Below are 24,436 nucleotides of genomic sequence, written 5' to 3'. Positions count from 1 at the left end.
AGCTCCCTCAGTACTGCCCCTCCGACAGTGCTGCACTCCCTCAGTACTGCGCCTCCGACAGTGCTGCGCTCCCTCAGTACTGCCCCTCCGACAGTGCAGAGCTCCCTCAGTACTGCCCCTCCGACAGTGCTGCACTCCCTCAGTACTGCCCCTCCGACAGTGCTGCACTCCCTCAGTACTGCGCCTCCGACAGTGCTGCACTCCCTCAGTACTGCCCCTCTGACAGTGCTGCGCTCCCTCAGTACTGCCCCTCCGACAGTGCAGAGCTCCCTCAGTACTGCCCCTCCGACAGTGCTGCACTCCCTCAGTACTGCGCCTCCGACAGTGCTGCACTCCCTCAGTACTGCCCCTCCGACAGTGCTGCACTCCCTCAGTACTGCCCCTCTGACAGTGCTGCGCTCCCTCAGTACTGCCCCTCCGACAGTGCAGAGCTCCCTCAGTACTGCCCCTCCGACAGTGCTGCACTCCCTCAGTACTGCGCCTCCGACAGTGCTGCACTCCCTCAGTACTGCCCCTCCGACAGTGCTGCACTCCCTCAGTACTGCCCCTCCGACAGTGCTGCACTCCCTCAGTACTGCCCCTCCGACAGTGCTGCACTCCCTCAGTACTGCGGCTCCGACAGTGCTGCACTCCCTCAGTACTGCGCCTCCGACAGTGCTGCACTCCCTCAGTACTGCCCCTCCGACAGTGCTGCACTCCCTCAGTACTGCGCCTCCGACAGTGCTGCACTCCCTCAGTACTGCCCCTCTGACAGTGCTGCGCTCCCTCAGTACTGCCCTGGGAGTGTTAGCCCAGCTTTATGTGCACAAGCCCCGAGCTAGGTGGCACCGAAGTGGAAGTTCAACCATGAATGTTTTTCGATGCTTTGGCAACATAAGATGTACCTTGTCATCATGCCAATAAAGCGAATTGAATTGAATTGAATTGAATGCTGAGATTCAGCGCTCCCCGGGAAAGCAATCGCTCGGCCAACCCTGCGGCCGGGTGAGGGGCACTGCGCATGCGCCGCCTTTGAAAATCCCGGCGCCAAAAACCAGCCAACGGTTTTAACGGCCGGCGGCTCGAGGGACCCTCTGTGCGCAGGTTCGGTGACCCGCTGACCCCCGAGCAAATAATGGCGGCCACAATGGTCGCCCCAGGCGGACGGATGTTGTCGGGCTCCAGCCCCGAGGCCTCCGGTTCCGGCACCAGCCCGCAGCTGCGGCCCGAGCTGCTGCAGCGTTACCAGGATTGCCTGCGGCGGGGCAAGGAGCAGGCCCGCGCCGGCCGGCTGCGCCAGTCGCTGGAGCTGCTGCGGGAGGCCTGGGAGCTGTGGCCGAGCGCCAAGCTGAGGCGGCGGCTGGAGCGGCTGGAGGAGGCGCTGGCCGAGCTGGAGGAGGAGGAGGATGAGGGGGAGGATGAGGACGAGTTCGTGGCCGTGCCGGGCTGCGGCCTGCGGCTGTACCGCGGCCTCTACCAGCGGCTCTACCCGCACCAGCGGGCCGGCGTGGCCTTCCTGCACCGGCTGCACTCGGCCGGCCTGGCCGGCGGCATCCTGGCCGACGACATGGGGCTGGGCAAGACGGTGCAGCTGATCGCCTTCCTGTCCGGCATGTTCGACGCCGGCCTGGTGCGCCACTGCCTGCTGCTGCTGCCCGGTACCCTGCTCAGCTGCTGGCAGGCCGAGTTCGCCCACTGGACACCCGGCCTCCGAGTCAAGGGTCAGTGGGCGCTAAACCGGCGCAATCCCCCTCCCCTTCCATCCTTCCTTCCTTCCCTGCGTCTTCCTGCCTTCCATCCTTCCTTCCTTCCCTGCGTCTTCCTTCCCTCCATCCTTCCTTCCTTCCCTGCGTCTTCCTGCCTTCCATCCTTCCTTCCTTCCCTGCGTCTTCCTTCCCTCCATCCTTCCTTGCTTCCCTGCGTCTTCCTTCCCTCCATCCTTCCTTCCTTCCCTGCGTCTTCCTTCCCTCCTTCCTTCCTTCCCTGCGTCTTCCTTCCCTCCTTCCTTCCCTTCTATCCTTCCTTCCTTCCCTGTGTCTTCCTTCCCTCCTTCCTTCCCTTCTATCCTTCCTTCCTTCCCTGCGTCTTCCTTCCCTTCTATCCTTCCTTCCTTCCCTGCGTCTTCCTTCCCTCCTTCCTTCCCTTCCATCCTTCCCTGCGTCTTCCTTCCCTCCTTCCTTCCCTCCTTCCTTCCCTTCCATCCTTCCTTCCTTCCCTGCGTCTTCCTTCCCTCCTTCCTTCTATCCTTCCTTCCTTCCCTGTGTCTTCCTTCCCTCCTTCCTTCCCTTTCTCCCTCCTTCCTTCCTTCCCTGCGTCTTCCTTCCCTCCTTCCTTCCCTTCTATCCTTCCTTCCTTCCCTGCATCTTCTTTCCCTCCTTCCTTCCCTGCGTCCTCCTTCCCTTTCTCTCTCCTTCCTTCCCTGCATCTTCCTTCCCTTTCTCCTGCCTTCCCTCCCTGTGCCCGCCCGCCTTTCTTCCTTTTCTCCTTCCTCCTTCCTAAATGGCTTACCCCTTATATCCTTATGTAAGAAGTCACACAACACCAGGTTATAGTCCAACAGCTTTATTTGAAATCACAAGCTTTCGGAGCGCTGCTCCTTCGTCAGGTGACCAAATAAAGCTGTTGGGCTATAACCTGGTGTTGTGTGATTTCTTACATTTGTCCACCCCAGTCCAACACCGGCATCTCCACACCATGGCCCCTTATCCTTAGACTGTGACCCCTGGTTCTGGACTCCCCGACCATCGGGAACATCCTTCCTGCATCTAGTCTGTCTCGTCCTGTTAGAATTTTATAAGTTTCAATGAGATCCCCTCTCATTCTTCTAAACTCTAGCGAATATAAGCCCAATCTCTCCTCATACATCATTCCTCCCATCCCAGGTATCAGTCTAGTGAATCTTCGCTGCACTCCCTCCACGGCAAGAACATCCTTCCTCAGATAAGGCGACCAAAACTGCACACAATACTCAAGGTGCGGTCTCACCAAGGCCCTGTACAACTGCAGCAAGACATCCTTGCTCCTGTACTCAAACACTCTTGCTACGAAGGCCAACATACCATTTACCGCCTTAACCGCCTGCTGCACCTGCATGCTTACCTTCAGCAAATGCAAATGGATTGTTAGTCCGGAGTAGATGTGGGGTGTCCTGAGGATCTGAATAGTCCCTTGATCAGTACAAGCCGATTCATTAGTGGGGATGGAATGTGTATTTGGGGCGCTTTAACAAAATGTCTTGTCCTTTCTAGAGTTCCATGGCACTAAGAGAGAGCGGACCAAAAACCTGGAGAGGGTACAGCGGCGCGAAGGTGTGGCGATGACCACCTACCAAATGGTGATCAACAATTGGCAGCAGCTGTCCAGCCTCGACGGGAGGGAGTTCACCTGGGACTACATCGTGCTCGACGAGGCCCACAAGATCAAGACCAAATCGACCAAGACGACCAAGTGCGTCAGCGCCATCCCAGCCAAGAACCGCATCCTGCTGACTGGAACACCGGTGCAGAACAACCTGCAGGAGCTGTGGTCGCTCTTCGACTTTGCCTGCCAGGGTTCCCTCCTGGGCACCTCTAAGACTTTTAAGATGGAGTATGAGAACCCCATCACCCGGGCGAGGCAGAAAGACGCCACGCCCGGGGAGAAGGCACTGGGGCTCCGAATCGCAGAAAACCTCATGAAGCTCATTCAGCCCTATTTCCTGCGGAGAACCAAGGAGAACGTGCAGCAAACAATGGCGTCTTCACAGGCTAACCGCGTCGATGAAGCGCAGGGGCGGGAGTTTTCCACCTCGGCCCAAATGCCGAGGCTAACCAGAAAGAACGATCTGATCGTCTGGGTCCATCTGAGCCCGATCCAGGAAGAAATCTACCACAAGTTTGTGTCGTCGGACCAGATTCAGGAGCTGCTTCAAACCAAACGCTCGCCCCTCGTGCAGCTGACGAACCTGAAGAAGTTGTGCGACCACCCGAGACTTCTGACCAAAAGGATCTGGGAGGAGCTGGGCCTGGATGGAGGCGAGGACGAGGGGACTGCCTCCAGTGACCTCAGCCACGTGCCCGATGAAGAGCTGGTCCAGGAGTCTGGCAAGCTGGTCTTCCTGCTTGGGCTGTTGGAAAAGCTGAGGGAGGAGGGCAACCGCACGCTGGTCTTCTCCCAGTCGCGGAAGATGCTGGACATCATCCATCGCATCCTGTCCAACAGGGGCTTCAAAGTCATGCGGGTGGACGGGACCATGGCGCTGCCCGAGCGGCAGAAGAAGATCGAGATTTTCCAGCGGCGGGCCGAGTACTCGGTCTTCCTGCTCACCACGCAGGTAGGCGGCGTCGGCCTCACTCTCACCGCGGCTAACAGGGTGGTGGTCTTTGACCCCAGCTGGAACCCTGCCACAGACGCACAGGCCGTGGACAGAGCCTACAGAATTGGACAGACCGACAATGTTGTGATCTACAGGCTGGTCACGTGCGGCAGTGTGGAGGAGAAGATCTACAGGCGGCAGATCTTCAAAGGTAATTCTTTCCGGCGTCCTTTTGTTTATCGAGGCTTCCCACATGTCTCGGGATAAGGGGTCGGCCATTTAGGACTGAGATGAGGAGAAATTTCTTCACTCAGAGGGTCGTGAATCTTAGGAATTCTCGACCCCAGAGGGCTGTGGTGGCTCAACGACTGGGAATATTCGAGATTGAGATTGATAGATTTTTTGGGCACTAAGGGACTATGGGGATAGGGAGGGAAAATAGAGTTGAGGTAAAAAATCGGCAGGGATCTGTGTTGGGGCTTCAACTATTCACAGTACAGGAAACTTTCGATTTACCAGCACCTAAATAACCGGAAATCTCGGTTAACCGGCAAAATTCAGGAGTAGGTTCAGGTAAGTTTTACTTCATATTGTACTTGCCTTCCTCGATCTGTTGCTGTGCAAGGGTGTGGCTGCAGCTGTTGCTAAGCTACAGAGACGCTTGGAACTTGTGGCCATTGTTCTGAACCTGTTGCTAAGCAACAGGGTTTGTTGCTTTATACGGAGCGCTCAGCTCTCCGTATCTTTTACTATAGTTTTCGGTTATCCGGAATTTTTGATGAACCGGCACCACGTCGGTGCTGGATTTAAAAAAAAAAAAAAAGTTTCCTGTATTTATTAACGACTTGGATGATGGCATAGAAAGTCATATATCCAAATCTGCTGCTGACACAAAGATAGGCGGCAGTGTAGATGGAAGCATAAAATTACAAAGGGATGTCGACAGATTAAGTGAATGGGCAAAACTGTGGCAAATGGATTTCAATGTAACATAGAAGATAGGAGCAGGAGTAGGCCATTCGGCCCCTTGAGCCTGCTCCGCCATTTAATGAGATGGCTGATCATCCAAATTCAGTACCCTGTCCCTGCTTTCTCCCCATGTCCCTTGATGCCTTTAGCCTTAAGAAATATATCTAACTCCTTCTTGAATATATTTAATGAATTGGCCTCAACTGCCTTCTGTGGTAGAGAATTCCACAGGTTCACCACTCTCTGGGTGAAGAAATTCCTCCTCATCTCTGTCCTAAATGGCTTTCCCCTTATCCTTAGACTGTGACACCTGGTTCTGGACTCCCCCGCCATCGGGAACATCCTTCCTGCATCTAGTCTGTCCAGTCCTGTCAGAATTTTATAAGTTTCAATGAGGCAAATGTGAGGTCATCCACTTTGGACCTAAGAAGGATAGAACAAGGTACTTTCTAAATAATAATAATCAACTTTATTGTCATTGTTAGTGCACAAGTGCAGTACAACGAAATGTAGGCTTGCGGCTCCCGAGAGTGTACATTTTGATTAAGACATTTAACATTCAACATTCATTTGGCTTGTAATACATTAACATAAACATAACCATAATAAAGTGCATTGGCAGATGTGCAGGCTTTAGAGTTTATTTGTAGAGTTCAGTAGGATGACAGCCCTGGGAAAGAAGCTGTTCCTAAATCTGGTTGTTCGGGTGCGAATGCATCTGTAGCGTCTCCCAGATGGCAGGAGGGTGAACAAACTGTGGTTGGGTGGGTAGGGTCTTTGATGATGGTCGGTGACCTCCGTAAACAGCGTTCTCTATGGTCGGTAGCTGGGTGCCGGTAATGCGTTGGGCAGTTTTGACTACCCGCTGCAGGGCTTTCCGGTCATAGGAGCTACAGCTGCCATACCACACTGATACAGTTCATCAGGATGCTCTCCATTGTTACAGAGGATCAGGGGTGACCGGTTACATCCCTTCAGCCTTCTTAGGAAATATAGGCGCTGCTGGGCCTTCTTCACCAAAGAGGAGGTATTGAGGGACCAGGAGAGGTCTTCCGTGATGTGGACTCCGAGGAACTTAAAGCTGTCCACCCTTTCCACCACAGCCCCATTGATGTGGATGGGGGTGTGACTTCCGCCTTTAGACTTCCTGAAGTCCACAATGATTTCTTTGGTTTTCTTGATGTTAAGGGCCAGGTTGTTATCGGCGCACCACTTCACAAGATGCTGGACCTCCTCCCTGTAGGCTGACTCATCGTTGTTGGTGATCTGGCCTACTACCGTGGTGTCATCCGCAAACTTGATGATGGTGTTGGAACCATGAACAGCCACACAGTCGTGGGTGAAGAGGGAGTAGAGGAGGGGGCTCAGCACACATCCTTGTGGGGCCCCCGTGTTCAGGGTTGGGGGGGGGGGGAGGTGTGGTTACCTAATTTGACAGACTGGGGTCTGTTAGTTAGGAAGTCCAGGGTCCAGTTGCAATGATGAAAAGCTAAAACCAGTGGAGGTCCAAAGAGACTCGGTTGGGGGGGGGGGGGGGCGTCCAGGTACATCGATCATTAAAATGTCATGAACAGGTACAGAGAATAATCAGAAAGGCGAATGGAATGCTGGCCTTTATATCTAGAGGACTAGCATACAAGGGGGTAGAAGTTATGCTGCAGCTGTACAAAACCCTGGTTGGACCACACCTGGAGCACTGTGAGCAGTTCTGGGCACCACACCTTCGGGAGGATATATTGGCCCCGGAGGGAGTGCAGCGTAGGTTTACCAGAATGATACCCAGACTCCAAGGGTTAAGTTACGAGGAGAGATTACACAAATCAGGGTTGTATTCCCTGGAATTTAGAAGATTAAAGGGTGATCTAATCAAAGTTTTCAAGATATTAAGGGGAACAGATAGGGTAGAGAGAGAGAAACTATTTCTACTGGTTGGGGATTCTAGGACTGGGGGCATAGTGTAAAAATTAGAGCCATGCTTTCAGGAGTGAAACAGGAAAAATAGCAGGAATATGCCATTCGGCCCTTCGAGCCTGCTCCGCCATTCAATATGATCATGGCTGATCCTCTATCTCAATACCATATTCCTGCTCTCTCCCCATACCCCTTGATGCCTTCTGTGTCTAAAAATCTATTTATCTCCTTAACTATATTCAGTGACTTGGCCTCCACAGCCTTCTGTGGTAGAGAATTCCACAGGTTCACCACCCGCCGAGTGAAGACATTTCTCATCTCAGTCCTAACTGTCTTACCCTGTATCCTGAGACTGTGACCCCCCCCCCCCCCCCCAAAGCCAGGAGAAACAGCCTCACTGCATCCAGCCTGTCTAGCCCTGTGATGCGCTATCAATTACTGAGAAAGACTGGGAGTTAAGAGAGTAACAAACAGGCTTTTATTAGCTAAAGAACAAAGGCATGCCTCTAGTGGTCGACCGGTCCTGAATGCCTGGGGAACTGCAGAGCAGCCGCCTTTATACCAGGGCATGTGGGTGGAGCCAGCTGAGGCATGCACACAGGTACAACAATGGGCAAGAGTGAACAACAGTGGTTTACCACACCCTGTCAGAATTTTATACGTTTCAATGCGATCCCCTCTCATTCTTCTAAACTCTAGTGAATACAGGCCTAGTTGACCCAATCTCTCCTCATACGACAGTCCTGCCATCCCCGGAATCAGTCTGGTGAACCTTCGCTGCACTCCCTCTATGGCAAGTATATCCTTTCTTAGGTAAGGAGACCAAAACTGCACACAGTACTCCAGATGTGGTCTCACCAAGGCTCTGTACAACTGTAGTAAGGCATCCTTGCTCCTGTACTGCATCTGCAATGTGTGTCTCCTCTTTTTGCCCACTCACTCAACTTGTCTAAATCGCCTTGAAGCCTCTTTGCATCCTCCTCACAACTCACAATCCCACCTAGTTTCATGTCATCAGCAAACTTGGAAATACTCCATTTAGTTCCCTCATCCAAATCATTGAGATATATATTTTGAATAGCTGGGGCCCAAGCACTGATCCCTGCGGCACCCCACTAGTCACCGCCTGCCACCCTGAAAAAGACCCATTTATTCCAACTCTGTTTCCTGTCTGTTAACCAATTTTCAATCCATGCCAGTATATTACCCCCAATCCCACATGCTTTAATTTTGCACACTAACCTCTTATGTGGGACTTTATCAAAGGCCTTCTGAAAATCCAAATACTCCACATCCACTGGTTCTCCCTTATCTATTCTACCAGTTACATCCTCAAAAAACTCCAGTAGGTTTGTCAAACACGATTTCCCTTTCATAAATCCAAGTTGACTTTGTCTAATCCCGTTGATATTTTCTAAGTGTCCTGTTATCGCAGTCTTTATAATAGACTCTAGCATTTTCCCTACTACTGATGTTAGGCTAACCGGTCTGTAGTTCCCTGTTTTCTCTCCCTCCTATTTTAAATAGTGGGGTTACATTTGCCACCCTCCAATCTGCAGGAACTGTTCCATAATCTATAGAATTTTGGAAGATGACAACCAACACATGCACTATTTCCATGGCTACCTCTTTTAGTACTCTGTGATGCAGACTATCAGGCCCTGGGGATTTATCGGCTTTCAGTCCCATTAATTTCTCCAGCACTATTATATTCCTTTAATTCCTCCTCACTAGACCCTTGGTTCCCTAGCATTTATGGGAAGTTATTTGTGTCCTCTTCTGTGAAGAGACAACTAAAGTATTTGTTTAATTGCTCTGCCATTTCCTTGTTCGCCATTATAAATTCTCCCATTTCTGACAGTAAGGGACCTACATTTGTCTTCACTGATCTTTTTCTTTTTACATACTTGTAGAAGCTTTTACAGTCCACTTTTATGTTCCTTGCAAGTTTACACTCGTACTCTATTTTTCCCCTCTTAATCAATCTCGGTCCTTTTTTGCTGAATTCTAAACTGCTCCCAATCCTCAGGCTTGCTACTTTTTCTGGCAACTTTATATGACTCCTCCTTGGATCTAATACTATCTTTAATTTCTTTTGTTAGCCGTGGTTGGGCTGCGTTTCCTTTTGTGTTTTTGCGCCAGAAAAGAATGTATAACTTGCAATTCATGCATTCGTTCCTTAAATGTTAGCCAATGCCAATCCATCGTCATGCCTTTTAATGAAGCTCCCCAATTTATCATAGCCAACTCACTCCTCATACCATCGTAGTTTCCTTTGTTTAGATTTAGGACCCTGGTTTCGGATTGGACTTCTTCACTTTCCATCTTGATGAAGAATTCTATCATGTTATGGTCACTCTTCCCTAAAGGACCCTGCACAACAAGATTATTAATTAACTCCTGCTCATTGCACAATACCCAATCTAGGATAGCCTGTTCCCTAGTTGGCTCCTCAACGTACTGGTCTAAAAAAAATCTCGTACACACTCCAGGAATTCATCCTCCACAGTATTATTGCTAATTTGGTTTGGCCAGTCTATGTAGATTAAAGTCACCCATGATTACTGTAGTACCCTTGTTACCTGCATCTCTAATTTCCTGTTTAATGCCATCCCCTACATTACCACTACTGTTTGGAGGCCTATAGACAGTTCCCACCAATGTTTTCTGCCCCTTGGTGCTTCTTGGCTCCACCCAGACTGATTCTACATCTTGATTTTCTGAGCCAATATCCTTTCTCACTATTGCTCTGATTTCATCTTTTACTAACAATGCCACCCCACCTCCTTTCCCTTTTTGCCTGTCCTTCCTAAATATCGAATATCCTTGGATATTCAGCTCCCAGCCTTGGTCACCCTGCAGCCATGTCTCCGCAATCGCAATTATATCATATCTGTTTACATCTAATTGCACTGTTAATTCGTCTACCTTATTACAAATGCTTCGTGCATTCAGATACAGTACCTTTTTAGATTTGTCTTTTTAACATTTTTAGATATCAACATTTTTTTGTACTATGGCCCTATTTGTCTTATTACCATTATTATTTCTTACCTGGACACTCTTTGTTCGTGCACTCCTTTGTACGCTCTGTCCCTTCCTGACAGAATCTGGTTATCCTTACCCCAATCACTTTCCTGCACTGCTTTCTTGTCTTTTCTCTTTAGCATTCTAGATTTTTCTCCACCAGAACCCTCCCCCGTCCCCTTATTTAGTTTAAAGCCCTATCTACCTCCCTAGTTATTCGATTTGCTAGAACTGGTCGATTGGGCTTATACTCGCTGGAGTTTAGAAGAATGAGAGGGGATCTCATTTAAACCTATAAAATTCTAACAGGACTAGACAGACTAGATGCAGGAAGGATGTTTCCGATGGTGGGGGAGTCCAGAACCCGGGGTCATAGTCTAAGGATAAGGGGTAAGCCATTTAGGACTGAGATGAGGAGGAATTTCTTCACCCAGAGAGTGGTGAACCTGTGGAATTCTCTACCACAGAAGGCAGTGGAGGCCAATTCATTAAATATATTCAAGAAGGAGTTGGATATATTTCTTAAGGCTAAAGGGATCAAGGGATATGGGGAGAAGGCAGGGACAGGGTACTGAATTTGGATGATCAGCCATGATCTCATTGAATGGCGGAGCAGGCTCGAGGGGCCGAATGGCCTACTCCTATCTTCTATGTTTCTATGTAACTCTGGTCCCAGCATGGTTCAGCTCTTTCTCCAGTACTGGTGACAGTGCCCCACGAATCTAAACCCACTTCTCCCACACCCAATCTTTGAACCACTGCAGCCCGTTCGGTGAAGGTACTCCCCTTGGGGAGATAGTTGGAATTAAAATCGAACCAATAGTATCAGCGCCCTGTTAAACGTCTGTCTTGGTCTGCTGTTGAATTGGGAACAAAATTGTCACGTTATCAAACACTATCTTTGAAAGAATCATAGAATAGTACAGCACAGGTGGTTATTCGGCCCATCGAGTCTGCCGGCTCTCTCAAAGAGCAATCCAGTCAGTTCCACTCCCCCGCTCTTTCTCCATATCCCTGCAATTTTTTCCTGAGTATTTATCCAATTCCCTTTTGGTAAACGTATCTTTATCGAACACTACCTATGAAAGGGCTGTGATTAATGGTATCGATTCACCAGACTGATGCCTGGGATGGCAGAAATGACGTATGAGGAGAGATTGGGTCGATTGGGCTTGTACTCGCTGGAGTTTAGAAGAATGAGAGGGGATCTCATTGAAACTTATAAAATTCTAACAGGACTAGACAGACTAGATGCAGGAAGGATGTTCCCGATGGTCGGGGAGTCCCGAACCAGGGGTCACAGTCTAAGGATAAGGGGTAAGCCATTTAGGACAGAGATGAGGAGGAATTTCTTCACCAGAGAGTGGTGAACCTGTGGAATTCTCTACCACAGAAGGCAGTGGAGGCCAATTCATTAAATATATTCAAGGAGTTAGATATATTTCTTAAGGCTAAAGGGATATGGGGAGAAAGCAGGGACAGGGTACTGAATTTGGATGATCAGCCATGATCGCATTGAATGGCGGAGCAGGCTCGAGGGGCTGAATGGCCTACTCCTGCTCCTATCTTCTGTTTTTCTATGTTATCGAACACTACCTCTGAAAGGGCTGTGATTAATGGTATCATTATCGAATACTACCTTTTGAAAGGGCTGTGATTAATGGTATAATTATTGAATACTACCTTTTTGAAAGGGCTGTGATTAATGTGTAATCGCTCTGTCTCTTTGGAAGATTCGCTGGTTCGCCAGTCAGTCGGAGAGAAGAAGAATCCCTTCCGCTACTTCAGCAGCCAGGAGCTGAGGGAGCTGTTCATTCTGGAGGACCCCAGGACCTCGAGCACCCAGAGACAGCTGCAGTCCATGCACGCCAGCCAGAGACGGACCGACACGGCACTGGACCACCACATCGCCTTCCTGCACACCCTGCCGATGTTCGGGGTGACGGACCACGACCTCATCTACTCCCAGGACGTTCCCCCCGACGAGGAGAACGAAGTTAGCGATCCCGAGTCGCGGCACTACATTCAGCAGCGCGTGCAGAAAGCCCAGGAGCTGGTGGCAGCGGAGTCACAAATACAACAGCAGCTGGCCCAGAACATCCAGGCCAACACTGAGCCAGCCTGGCTGAACAAGCCCAGAGACCCTCCGACAATTCGAGGTACTGTCGTCTTATGTACTTTGTACTGGGTGGGAAAGCAAGTTGCGCAGAGGACTCAAAGAATCTGCAAAGGGATATAGACAGGCTAGGTGAGTGGGCAAACATTTGGCAGATGGAGTATAATGTGGGAAAGTGCGAGGTTATACACTTCGGCAGGAAAAATAAAAAAACAAATTATTATTTAAATGGAGAGATTACAAAATGCTACAGTTCAGAGAGACCTGGGGGTCCTTGTGCATGACTCACAAAAAGTTAGCATGCAGGTACAGCAAGTAATCAAAAAGGCAAATGGAATGTTGGCCTTTATTTCAAGGGGGTTGGAGTATAAAAGCAGGGAAGTCCTGCTACAACTGTACAGGGTATTGGTGAGACCACACCTGGAGTACTGCGTACAGTTTTGGTCTCCTTATTTAACAGACTGATACCTGGGATGGCAGGAATGACGTATGAGGAGAGATTGGGTCGATTGGGCTTATATTCGCTGGAGTTTAGAAGAATGAGAGGGGATCTCATTGAAACTTATAAAATTCTGACAGGACTGGACAGACTAGATGCAGGAAGGATGTTCCCGATGGCCGGGGAGTCCAGAACCAGGGGTCACAGTCTAAAGATAAGGGGTAAGCCATTTAGGACAGAGATGAGGAGGAATTTCTTAACCCAGAGAGTGGTGAACCTGTGGAATTCTCTACCACAGAAGGCAGTTGAGGCCAGTTCATTAAATATATTCAAGAAGGAGTTGGATATATTTCTTAAGGCTAAAGAGATCAAGGGATATGGAGAGAAAGCAGGGACAGGGTACTGAAATTGGATGATCAGCCATGATCTCATTGAATGGCGGAGCAGGCTCGAGGGGCCGAATGGCCTACTCCTATCTTCTATGTTAAGGAAGGATATACTTGCATTGGAGGCAGTTCAGAGATGATTCACTCGGTTAATTCCAGAGATGAGGGGTTTGACTTGTGAGGAAAGGTTGAGCAAGTTGGGCCTATACTCATTGGAATTTAGAAGAATGAGGGGTGACCTTATCGAAACATATAAAATTCTGAAGGGGCTCGACAGGGTAGATGCAGAGAGGATGTTTCCACTCATGGGGGAATCTAGAACGCGGGGGCACAGTCTCAGAACAAAGGGTCGCCCTTTTAGAACTGAGATGAGGAGGAACAACTTCTCTGAGGGTCGTAAATCTGTGGAATTCTCTGCCCCAGAGAGCCGTGGAGGCTGGGTCATTAAATACATTTAAGGTGGAGATAGACAGATTTTTGCAAGATAAGGGAGTGAAGGGCTATGGGGAGCGGGTGGGAAGTGGCTTTGAGCCCAAGATCAGCCATGATCTTATTGAATGGCGGAGCAGGCTCAAGGGGCTAAGTGGCCTATTCCTGCTCCTATTTATGTTCTTATGTTTCCCCCCCCCCCCCCCCCCCCCAATGGGACCCAGGACAAAGTGTCAGGTTGGATCCAAAATTGGCTGAGGCAGGAAGCAGAGGGTAATCGTCGACGGGTGTTTTTGTGACTGGAAGGCTGTTTCCAGTGGGGTTCCGCAGGGCTCAGTACTGGGTCCCTTGATTTTTGTGGTATATATCAATGATCTAGACTTGAATGTAGGAGGTATGATTAAGAAGTTTGCAGATGATACTAAAATTGGCCGTGTGGTTGATAATGAAGAAAGCTGTAGACTGCAGGAAAATATCAATGGACTGGTCAGGTGGGCAGAGAAGTGGCAAATGGAATTTAATCTGGAGAAGTGTGAGGTAATGCATTTGGGGAGGGCTAACAAGGAAAGGGAATGCACAATAAATGATAGGACACTGAAGTGTAGAGGAACATAGGGACCTTGGAGTGCATGTCCACAGGTCCCTGAAGGTAGCAGGACAGGTAGAGAAGGTGGTTCAGAAGGCATACGGAATACTTGCCTTTATTAGCTGAGGCATATAATACAAGAGCAGGGAGGTTATGCTTCAACTGTATAAAACACTAGTTAGGCCACAGCTAAAGTACTGCGTGCAGTTCTGGTCACCACATTACAGGAAAGATGTGATTGCACTAGAGAGGGTACAGAGGAGATTTACAAGGATGTTGCTGGGAGTAGAGAATCTTAGCTCTGAGGAAAGACTGGATCGGCTGGGTCTGTTTTCCTTGGAACAGAGGAGGCTGAGGGGAGACCTTATTGAGGTGTATAAAATTATGAGGGGCCTAGATAAAGTGGATAGAAAGGACTTTATTATTAATTTTAATTAAGGAGTCAATTACTGCAGTAAGGAGGGATGATATATTAGCAGGGTCCTCTAATGAGGCCATATGGGTGGAGCTTAAAAACAAAAAGGGGGCAAGCACTTTGCTGGGAGTGTACTATAGGCCTCCAAACAGTCAGGGGGAGATAGAGGAACAGATATGTAGGCAAATCTCAGAGAAATGTGCAAATAATAGGGTAATAATAATGGGGGATTTCAACTTCCCCAATATTAACTGGGATAGTCAGAGTGTGAAAGGCTCAGAGGGTGTAGAATTCTTAAAGTGCATCCAGGAGAGCTTTTTGAGCCAGCATGTAGAAAGTCCTACAAGAGAGGGGGCGGTACTGGACCTAATTCTAGGGAATGTGGCCGGCCAAGTGGAAAAAGTACTAGTAGGTGAGCACTTTGGTGATAGTGACCATAATATGGTAAGATTTAAGGTGGTCATGGAAAAGGACAGGGATGGGCCGGAAATAAAGGTTCTAAATTGGGGGAAGGCCGATTTTAATAGGATAAGGCAGGATCTGGCCAAAATGGACTGGGATCAGCTACTTGTAGGAAAATCCGCATCGGAGCAATGGGAGGCTTTCAGAAGGGAGATTGAGATCATACAATGGCAACATGTTCCTGTAAAGGTCAAGGGTGGTTCCAAAAACCACAGGGAACCTTGGATGTCAGGGGATATACGAGAATGGATTAGGAAAAAAAGGAGGGCTTTTGGTAGATACAAAAGGCTAAAGACGGAGGAAGCCCTAGAGGAGTACAAAAAGTGCAGGGGGATACTTAAAAAAGAAATTAGGAGATCAAGGAGGGGCCATGAAATAACACTGGCAAGCAAAATAAAGGAAAATCCGAAGATGTTTTATAAGTATATTAAGGGTAAGAGGATAACTAGGGGAAAAAATAGGGCCCATTAGGGACAAAAGTGGCAATCTGTGTGTGGAGCCGCAAGATGTAGGAGGGGTTCTAAATGAATTTTTTGCATCTGTTTTCACTATGGAGAAGGACGATGTAGACATAGAAATAGGGCGGGGGGACTGTGATATGCTCGAACATATTAACATCGAGAGGGAGGAGGTATTGGCGGTTTTAGCTGGCCTAAAAATGGATAAATCCCCAGGCCCGGATGAAATGTATCCCAGGCTGCTGTGTGAGGCAAAGGAGGAGATTGCGGGGGCTCTAACACATATATTCAGGACCTCTCTGGCCACAGGGGATGTGCCAGAGGACTGGAGAACCGCTAATGTAGTACCATTATTCAAGAAGGGTAGTAGGGAAAAACCGGGGAACTACAGGCCAGTGAGCCTAACATCAGTGGTAGGAAAATTATTGGAAAAAATCCTGAGGGACAAAATTTGTCTCCACTTGGAGAGGCAAGGATTAATCAGGGATAGTCAACATGGCTTTGTCAAGGGAAGATCATGTCTGACTAATTTGATTGAATTTTTTGAGGGGGTGACTAGGTGTGTGGATGAGGGTAACGCAGTGGATGTGGTATACATGGATTTCAGTAAGGCCTTCGATAAAGTCCCGCACAGGAGACTGGTCAAGAAGGTAAGAGCCCATGGAATCCAGGGTGCCTTGGCACATTGGATACAAAACTGGCTTAGTGGCAGAAGGCAGAGGGTGATGGTCGAAGGTTGTTTTTGTGACTGGAAGCCTGTGGCCAGTGGGGTACCACAGGGATCGGTGCTGGGTCCCTTGCTGTTTGTGGTCTACATTAATGACTTGGATATGAATGTAAAGGGTATGATCAGTAAGTTCGCGGATGATACAAAAATTGGTAGGGTGGTAAATAGCGAGGAGGGTAGCCTCAGTCTGCAGGACGATATAGATGGGTTGGTCAGATGGGCGGAACAGTGGCAAATGGAATTTAACCCGGAAAAGTGCGAGGTGATGCACTTTGGGGGGGACTAACAAGGCAAAGGAATACACAATGAATGGAAAGACCCTAGGCAAGACGGAGGGTCAGAGGGATCTGGGTGTGCAAGTACACAGATCCCTGAAGGCGGCGGAACAGGTGGATAAGGTGGTAAAAAAGGCATATGGGATACTTGCCTTCATTAGCCGAGGCATTGAATATAAGAGCAAGGAGGTTATGATGGAGCTGTATAAAACACTGGTTAGGCCACAGCTGGAATACTGTGTGCAGTTCTGGTCGCCACACTACAGGAAGGATGTGATCGCGTTAGAGAGGGTGCAGAGGAGGTTCACCAGGATGTTACCAGGGCTGGAGCGCTTCAGCTATGAAGAGAGACTGGGCAGATTGGGTTTGTTTTCCTTGGAGCAGAGGAGGCTGAGGGGGGACATGATTGAGGTGTACAAAATTATGAGGGGCATAGATAGGATGGATGCTGAGGAGCTTTTTCCCTTAGTAGAGGGGTCAATAACTAGGGGGCATAGATTCAAGGTAAAGGGCGGGAGGTTTAGAGGGGATTTGAGAAAGAACTTTTTCACCCAGAGGGTGGTTGGAGTCTGGAACTCACTGCCTGAAAGGGTTGTGGAGGCAGAAACCCTCACAACATTTAAGAAGCATTTGGATGTGCACTTGAAATGCCATAGCATACAAGGCTACGGGCCAAATGCTGGAATATGGGATTAGATTAGACAGGGCTTGATGGCCGGCGCGGACACGATGGGCCGAAGGGCCTCTATCCGTGCTGTATTACTCTATGACTCTATGACCTATTTCCCTTAGTAGAGGGGTCAAAAACCAGGGGGCACAGATTTAAAGTAATTGGTGGAAGGTTTAGAGGGGAAATTTCTTCAGGAACAAGGATGTCTTGCTGCAGTTGTACAGGGCCTTGGTGAGACCACACCTTGAGTATTGTGTGCAGTTTTGGTCGCCTTACCTGAGGAAGGATGTTCTTGCCATGGAAGGAGTGCAGCGAAGATTCACCAGACTGATACCTGGGATGGCAGGAATGACGTATGAAGAGAGATTGGGTCGATTAGGCTTATATTTGCTAGAGTTTAGAAGAATGAGAGGGGATCTCATTGAAACTTATAAAATTAAGAACATAATAAGAACATAAGCAGGAGTAGGCCATACGGCCCCTCGGGCCTGCTCCGCCATTCAATAGGATCATGGCTGATCCGAACCTAGACTCGTCCACTTCCGTGCCCTCGCCCCGTAACCCCTAATTCCCTTATCTGCTAGGAAACTGTCTATCTCCGTTTTAAATTTATTTAATGTTGCAGCTTCCACAGCTCTGAGGTAGCAAATTCCATAGATTTACTACCCTCTGAGTGAAGAAGTTTCTCCTCATCTCAGTTTTGACTTACAGGACTAGACAGACTAGATGCAGGAAGGATGTTCCTGATGGCGGGGGAGTCCAGAACCAGGGGTCACAGTCTAAGGAGAAGGGGTAAGCCATTTAGGACTGAGATGAGGAGGAATTTCTTCACCCAGAGAGTGGTGAACCTGTGGAATTCTCTACCACAAAAGACAGTTGAGGCCAATTCATTAAATATATTCAAGAAGGAGTTAGATATATTTCTTGAGGCTAAAGAGATCAAGGGATATGGGGAGAAGGCAGGGACAGGGTACTGAGTTTGGATGATCAGCCATGATCTCATGGAATGGCGGAGTGGGCTCGAGGGGCCGAATGGCCTACTCTTGCTCCTATCTTCTATGTTTCACCCAGAGGGTGGTGGGGGTCTGGAACTCACTGCCTGAAAGGGTGGTAGAGGCAGAAACCCTCATCACATTTAAAAAGTACTTGGATATGTACCAACCTACAAGGCTATTGGCCAAGTGCTGGAAAGTGGGATTGGCTGGATAGCCCTTTGTCGGCCGGCATGGACACAATGGGCCGAAATGGCCGCCTCCTGTGTTGTAGATTTCTATGAATGTTCTTCCTGACACTTGGCCCTTTTTTAAAAAAAAAAAAAAAAAAAAAATTAATTCTTGGGGGAGGTTGTCGCAGGTACCTTGTCGCCCATCCCGAGTTGCCTCGACAAGGTGACGTTACATCTGGTTTGCTAAGCCACTTGCTGTGGGCCTGGAGTCACACACAGGCCCAGGTCAGATAAGGACGGCAGGTTTCCTTTCCGAAAGGACACTAGTGAACCCGTTGGGTTTTAGTGACAGTCCAACAGCTTCATGGTCACTTTTACTGATGCCAAATTCTCAAACATCATGATGGGATTTGAGCTTGCGTTCCCTGGATTCCTAGTCCAGTAACGTAACCGCTACATTACCGTAGCCATTGTGTAGCTTTTCTTCACGGCAGCCTGCACAAAGGCTGGCTCTTCGCCTGTCCAGGGTTTCACAGTTGAGACCGATGCTGCCCTGGCCTGACTGTAAACGTCACTGGCTATCGATTTGGAACAGGAACCCCGAGCTGTAGCATCTTCCTCCCCTCCACCCCCAACCACCCCTCGACCAGTCCAATCACACGGAAGCGCAGTTTGGTCTCCCGACTCTGATCCTGGCTAAGCGTAATCATCTCCTAGGAACAGAAGGAGGCCATTCAGCCCCTCGAGCCTGTTCCACCATTCAACGAGATCTTGGCTGACCTGTATCCCAACTCCATCCAGCTTCCTTGGCGCCATATCCCTGAATACCCATGACTGGCAAAAATCTATCCATCCCAGATTTAAAAAAAATAATTAATTGAGCTAGCATCTACTGCTTTTCGTGCAAGAGTTCCCCACTTCTACCACGCGATCATCATTAAGTTGGGTGCGATGTTTCTGATGGCTTGTGTTCTCAGTTGGTTGTCAGGACGACCCACAGGCTGATGGCTGTGCACTGTTGGTGTCAGTCAGGGCTCAGTGGGTAGCACTCTCGCCTCTGAATCAGAAGGTTGTAGGTTCAAGTCCTACTCCAGAGACTTTAGCACAAATATCTAGGCTGACACTCCAGTGCAGTACTGAGGGAGTGCTGCACTGTTGGACGGGCAGTACTGAGGGAGTGCTGCACTGTTGGACGGGCAGTACTGAGGGAGTGCTGCACTGTCGGAGGGGCAGTACTGAGGGAGTGCTGCACTGTCGGAGGGGCAGTACTGAGGGAGTGCTGCACTGTCGGAAAGGCAGTACTGAGGGAGTGCTGCACTGTTGGGAGATTTTCGAGTGGCAGGCAGTGACTAGTGGGGTACCGCAAGGATCAGTCCTAGGACCCCAGCTGTTCACAATATATATTAATGATCTGGACGAGGGAATTGGATGTAATATCTCCAAATTTGCAGACGACACAAAGCTGGGCGGGAGGGTAAGCTGCGAGGAGGATGTTGGGAAACTCCAGTACGATTTGGATAGGTTGGGTGATTGGGCAGAAACATGGCAAATGCACTATAATGTGGATAAATGTGAGGTTATCCACTTTGGTGGCAAAAACAGGAAGGCAGATTATTATTTGAATGGCAATAGATTGGGAGAAGGGGAAGTGCAAAGAGACCTGGGTGTTCTTGTACACCAGTCGCTGAAGGTAAGCATGCAGGTGCAGCAGGTGGTTAAGAAGGCAAATGGTATGTTGGCCTTCGTAGCAAGAGGGTTCGAGTACAGGAACAAGGATGTCTTGCTGCAGTTGTACAGGGCCTTGGTGAGACCACACCTTGAGTATTGTGTGCAGTTTTGGTCGCCTTACCTGAGGAAGGACGTTCTTGCCGTGGAGGGAGTGCAGCGAAGATTCACCAGGCTGATACCTGGGATGGCAGGAATGACGTATGAGGAGAGATTGTGTCGATTGGGCTTATACTCACTGGAGTTTAGAAGATTGAGAGGGGATCTCATCGAAACCTATAAAATTCTGTCAGGTCTGGACAGACTAGCTGCAGGAAGGATGTTTCTGATGGCCGGGGAGTCCAGAACCAGGGGTCATAGTCTTAAGGATAAGGGGTAAGCCATTTAGGACTGAAATGAGGAGGAATTTCTTCACCCAGAGAGTGGTGAACCTGTGGAATTCTCTGCCACAGAGGGCGGTGGAGGCCAGTTCATTAAATATATTCAAGAAGGAGTTGGATATATTTCTTAAGGCTAAAGGGATCAAGGGATATGGGGAGAAGGCAGGGACTGGGTACTGAATTTGGATGATCAGCCATGATCTCATTAAATGGTGGAGCAGGCTCGAAGGGCCGAATGGCCTACTCCTGCTCCTATCTTCTATGTTTCTATGCAGCGAAAGGCACTAGAAATGTAAGATTTTTTCTGTTGGGGGGAAAAAAAGGACAACTAAGTATTGTAGCTGTGGGATTCTCTGAGAACCTATTAGTAACTGGTTAGCATGCTACCAGGAGAAGCCTGTGAGCAGTTTGCTTAAAATGTGCGTTTGTCTTTAATTCAACCACTCTGGGGATTTTATTTCTGCTTTTACAGGCAGAGGAGAAGGAACCAAAAGACCAGAGCCAGAATCTACCAACGCCGCGCCGGCAGTATTGAATGAAAGTGATGTTCCCCTGTCTCCGATCACCGTGGATTTAACCCAACCAATCGACAAAGACACGGCGGATGAGGTTTCTAACCTGAGCTGTAAGTTAGCCGAGCTGCCAATAGGGTCGGAGGAGCAGGAGGACAGTGTGGTGCTGTTGGACAGCTTTGAGTCGCCCGGTGACACCGATACTACCCGGGGTGGTGCTGGTGACTCTCTCACGGCAAACCCCGGACCCGCTGTGTGCCAGTTACCCGATGTGAGTGGCGAACCATCGCCGCTTCCCAAAACCAGCTTCCAAAAGTTCTGCTCTGACGGCCAAGGTGACCAGTCTGAAGCGGAATTGTGCACCTCTGAGTTTAATTCTCCCGCCTCCAAGCCCGATTTCAATCTAGTGTTGGAAGAGACGATGGAGGAGGTGGAGGATCTGGACTCCGAGGAGTGGGCTGAAGCCGGGCTCCTGGCCGAAGACTCTTTTCTCATTCTTTGATAGAGGCAGAGCCAGGAAATGCGGAGACAGCTGGGCCCGTCGACCAGGCGGTTGAACTGTCTCCCTCGCCGGGCGATGTGTCCCCTGGTCCGGGAGAGGAATCCCCCTATATGATACAGCCCAGGAAAAAATGCAGGGGCAGAGTGATCGACAGCGAGGAGGAAATGGAGGGTAACTTCGAGCCTGGGAGCTCCCCTGGCCTGCCCATGGCCAGTCCAGTGCTGCAAGCTTTCAGAATACCCGCTGCCTCCACCCCTAAAGGGTTAAACTCGCCCCATCTCACTGTCGGAGGAGCAGCACTGAGAGTGCCGCACTGTCGCAGGGGCAATACTGAGGGAGCGCCGCACTGTCGGAGGGCAATACTGAGCGAGCGCTGCACTGTCTGATGGGCATCACTGAGGGAGGGCCACATGTTGGATGGGCAGTACTGAGGGAGCGCTGCACTGTCGGAAGGGCAGTACTGAGGGAGAGCCGCACTGTCGGAGGGGCAGTACTGAGGGAGCGCTGCACTGTCGGAGGGGCGCTACTGAGGGAGCGCTGCACTGTCGGAGGGGCGCTACTGAGGGAGCGCCGCACTGTCGGAGGGGCAGTACTGAGGGAGCGCTGCACTGTCGGAGGGGCAGTACTGAGGGAGCGCTGCACTGTCGGAGGGGCAGTACTGAGGGAGCGCTGCACTGTCGGAGGGGCAGTACTGAGGGAGCGCTGCACTGTCGGAGGGGCAGTACTGAGGGAGTGCTGCACTGTCGGAGGGGCAGCGAAAGGCGCTGTAGAAATGTAAGATTTTTTTTGTGGAAAGGACTAAATATTGTAGCTGTGTGATTCTCTCAGAACCTATTAGTAACTGGTTAGCATGTTACCAGGAGAAGCCTGTGAGCAGTTTGCTTAAAATGTGCGTTTGTCTTTAATTCAACCACTCTGGGGATTTTATTTCTGCTTTTACAGACAGAGGAGAAGGAACCAAAAGACCAGAGCCAGAATCTACCAACGCCACTCCGGCAGTATTGAATGAAAGTGATGTTCCCCTGTCTCCGATCACCGTGGATTTAACCCAACCAATCGACAAAGACACGGCGGATGAGGTTTCTAACCTGAGCTGTAAGTTAGCCGAGCTGCCAATAGGGTCGGAGGAGCAGGACAGTGTGGTGCTGTTGGACAGCTTTGAGTCGCCCGGTGACACCGATACTACCCGGGGTGGTGCTGGTGACTCCCTCACGGCAAACCCCGGACCTGCTGTGTGCCAGTTACCCGATGTGAGTGGCGAACCATCGCCGCTTCCCAAAACCAGCTTCCAAAAGTTCTGCTCTGACGGCCAAGGTGACCAGTCTGAAGCGGAATTGTGCACCTCTGAGTTTAATTCTCCCGCCTCCAAGCCCGATTTCAATCTAGTGTTGGAAGAGACGATGGAGGAGGTGGAGGATCTGGACTCCGAGGTGTGGGCTGAAGCTGGGCTCCTGGCCGAAGACTCTTCTCATTCTTTGATACAGGCAGAGCTGGGAAATGCGGAGACAGCTGGGCCCATCGACCAGGCGGTTGAACTGTCTCCCTCGCCGGGCGATGTGTCCCCTGGTCCGGGAGAGGAATCCCCCTATATGATACAGCCCAGGAAAAAATGCAGGGGCAGAGTGATCGACATTGACAGTGACAGCGAGGAGGAAATGGAGGCTAACCTCGAGCCTGGGAGCTCCCCTGGCCTGCCCATGGCCAGCCCAGTGCTGCAAGCTTTCAGAATACCCACTGCCTCCACCCCTAAAGGGCTAAACTCGCCCCTTCTCGCCCTCCTAAATAGAAGTGGGAACCGCTCAGTTGCTTCCAGGCGTTCGATGATCAGCACAGTTATCGATGATGTGGAGGATATGGATGAGGGCATTGCTGGCACTGGCTCTGCCGAGGGTGATGACCCAGGCGATGGTGATTTTAACGTAAGCAGTCAAAGCGATGGAGAGGGAAGTGTCGCTGAGCAAAGCCACGAGACCGGGGAAGGTCAGTTGGAAGAGAGATCCGCGGAACAAGGCCCTCCCGACACCGAGAGATCGCAGATGGAAGTGGCCAGCAGCGACACAAGAGACTCGGCGTCCAGCAGCTTTATCATTGAGAGCAACGAAGAGGCGGAGAGTGAGGGGGACCAGTCTGGAACGTTCGACCCGGAGCTCAGCTCCGACGAGCGGCTGGAGACCTTCACAAAGGCCGTGCAACAGCCCGTGGTGCTCGATACCCGCGTCGTAAGCGAGGGGCCGGGGCCGGAGGAGCCTACGCTAAATGAGTACGAGAGTCTCGTGAAACGTGGCCGAGAGCACATGGAGCGAGCAGAGTTGAAAGTGGCCCTGAACTGTCTGCTCCAAGCTCTGGATCTGAAGAGTGGCGATCCTGAGGTGCAGTTAATGACCATTAAACTGTATCGGCTGCTGGACCGCAGCTGAGGAGAGAGAGTGAGTGCTCCTTGCTCTTGCCGCGGGACATCTCTCTTCCACCAGACCATCACCACTTAACCTCATCCCGTTGCTGACTGCATTGAAGGACCAGAGCAAATTCCACCATCTGATTTTCTGAAGATTTGTGTTGAGCTCTGATATTGCCTTATAGATTATTGATACGTACTGTGATTGCTGAGCAGAAAGCTTATCAAGGCTTTCAGACTGTGTCAACTGAGTGAAATCTGAAAGCTTCACATCGGACCAACGTGTTCACATTTGAAAGCTAAGTCCCTTGTTTTTATAAAAAAAAAAAAAAAAAAATCTTTTCCCTCTTGTATATATTTTCTTTAAACCCTTTCCGCACCCCCCCGGATGATTCCAGGTCTCTCTCTCCCTCCTCCTCTATTCCCGATCTGCTCCCCCGGTCCGGTCCCCTCCCCCCCCCCCCTCTGTCTCTATTCTCGGTTGTATCCCTGTAATGTGGGAGGTTGGCCTACAATCTCCCGTTTACCCACTATGATGCGGTGTCTCTTCTCTTCCCCCTCCCCCCGTGCCTTGTAAAGCCAGGCGAGCTGAGGGTGACCGGGCTGTGCCCGGG

The 24,436-nt window shown here is 50.0% G+C and overlaps 2 protein-coding genes across 5 annotated transcripts in view; one reads left to right on the top strand and one right to left on the bottom strand.

Moving 5' to 3' along the window:
- LOC147096506 (nucleoside diphosphate kinase 5-like) overlaps positions 1-1,009 on the bottom strand; it is a 37,275-nt gene extending 36,266 nt beyond the window's left edge. The window contains exon 1 of the mRNA XM_085975308.1: positions 885-1,009. The gene's annotated coding sequence lies outside the window, so the exon portion shown is untranslated. The remainder of the gene's footprint in view (positions 1-884) is intronic.
- Positions 1,005-24,168, top strand: ercc6l (excision repair cross-complementation group 6-like). 4 transcript variants are annotated; one of them, XM_085975306.1, is made up of 6 exons: positions 1,005-1,700; positions 3,228-4,484; positions 11,914-12,339; positions 20,886-21,083; positions 21,547-21,570; positions 22,493-24,168. In XM_085975306.1, exons 1-6 carry the CDS (start codon positions 1,115-1,117, stop codon positions 23,842-23,844), a joined length of 3,843 nt encoding a protein of 1,280 aa, XP_085831432.1. In that variant the 5' UTR covers positions 1,005-1,114; the 3' UTR covers positions 23,845-24,168. The 4 variants fall into 4 exon arrangements, with proteins under 4 accessions (XP_085831432.1, XP_085831431.1, XP_085831430.1 ...); XM_085975305.1 differs by lacking the exon at positions 21,547-21,570 and having other exon boundaries at positions 1,007-1,700; positions 20,886-21,240; positions 22,713-24,168; XM_085975304.1 differs by lacking the exon at positions 21,547-21,570 and having other exon boundaries at positions 1,008-1,700; positions 20,886-21,331; positions 22,798-24,168.
- Positions 24,169-24,436: the final 268 nt, after the last annotated feature.

The sequence above is a fragment of the Somniosus microcephalus genome, unplaced genomic scaffold (assembly GCF_052327205.1).
Source record: "Somniosus microcephalus isolate GS21.2 unplaced genomic scaffold, FLI_Smic_1.0 unresolved_chr1, whole genome shotgun sequence".
In the NCBI taxonomy this organism is placed as follows: domain Eukaryota; kingdom Metazoa; phylum Chordata; class Chondrichthyes; order Squaliformes; family Somniosidae; genus Somniosus; species Somniosus microcephalus.
Note: the sequence above shows the minus strand (reverse complement) of the source record. Positions and strands in the feature narration are given on the sequence as shown.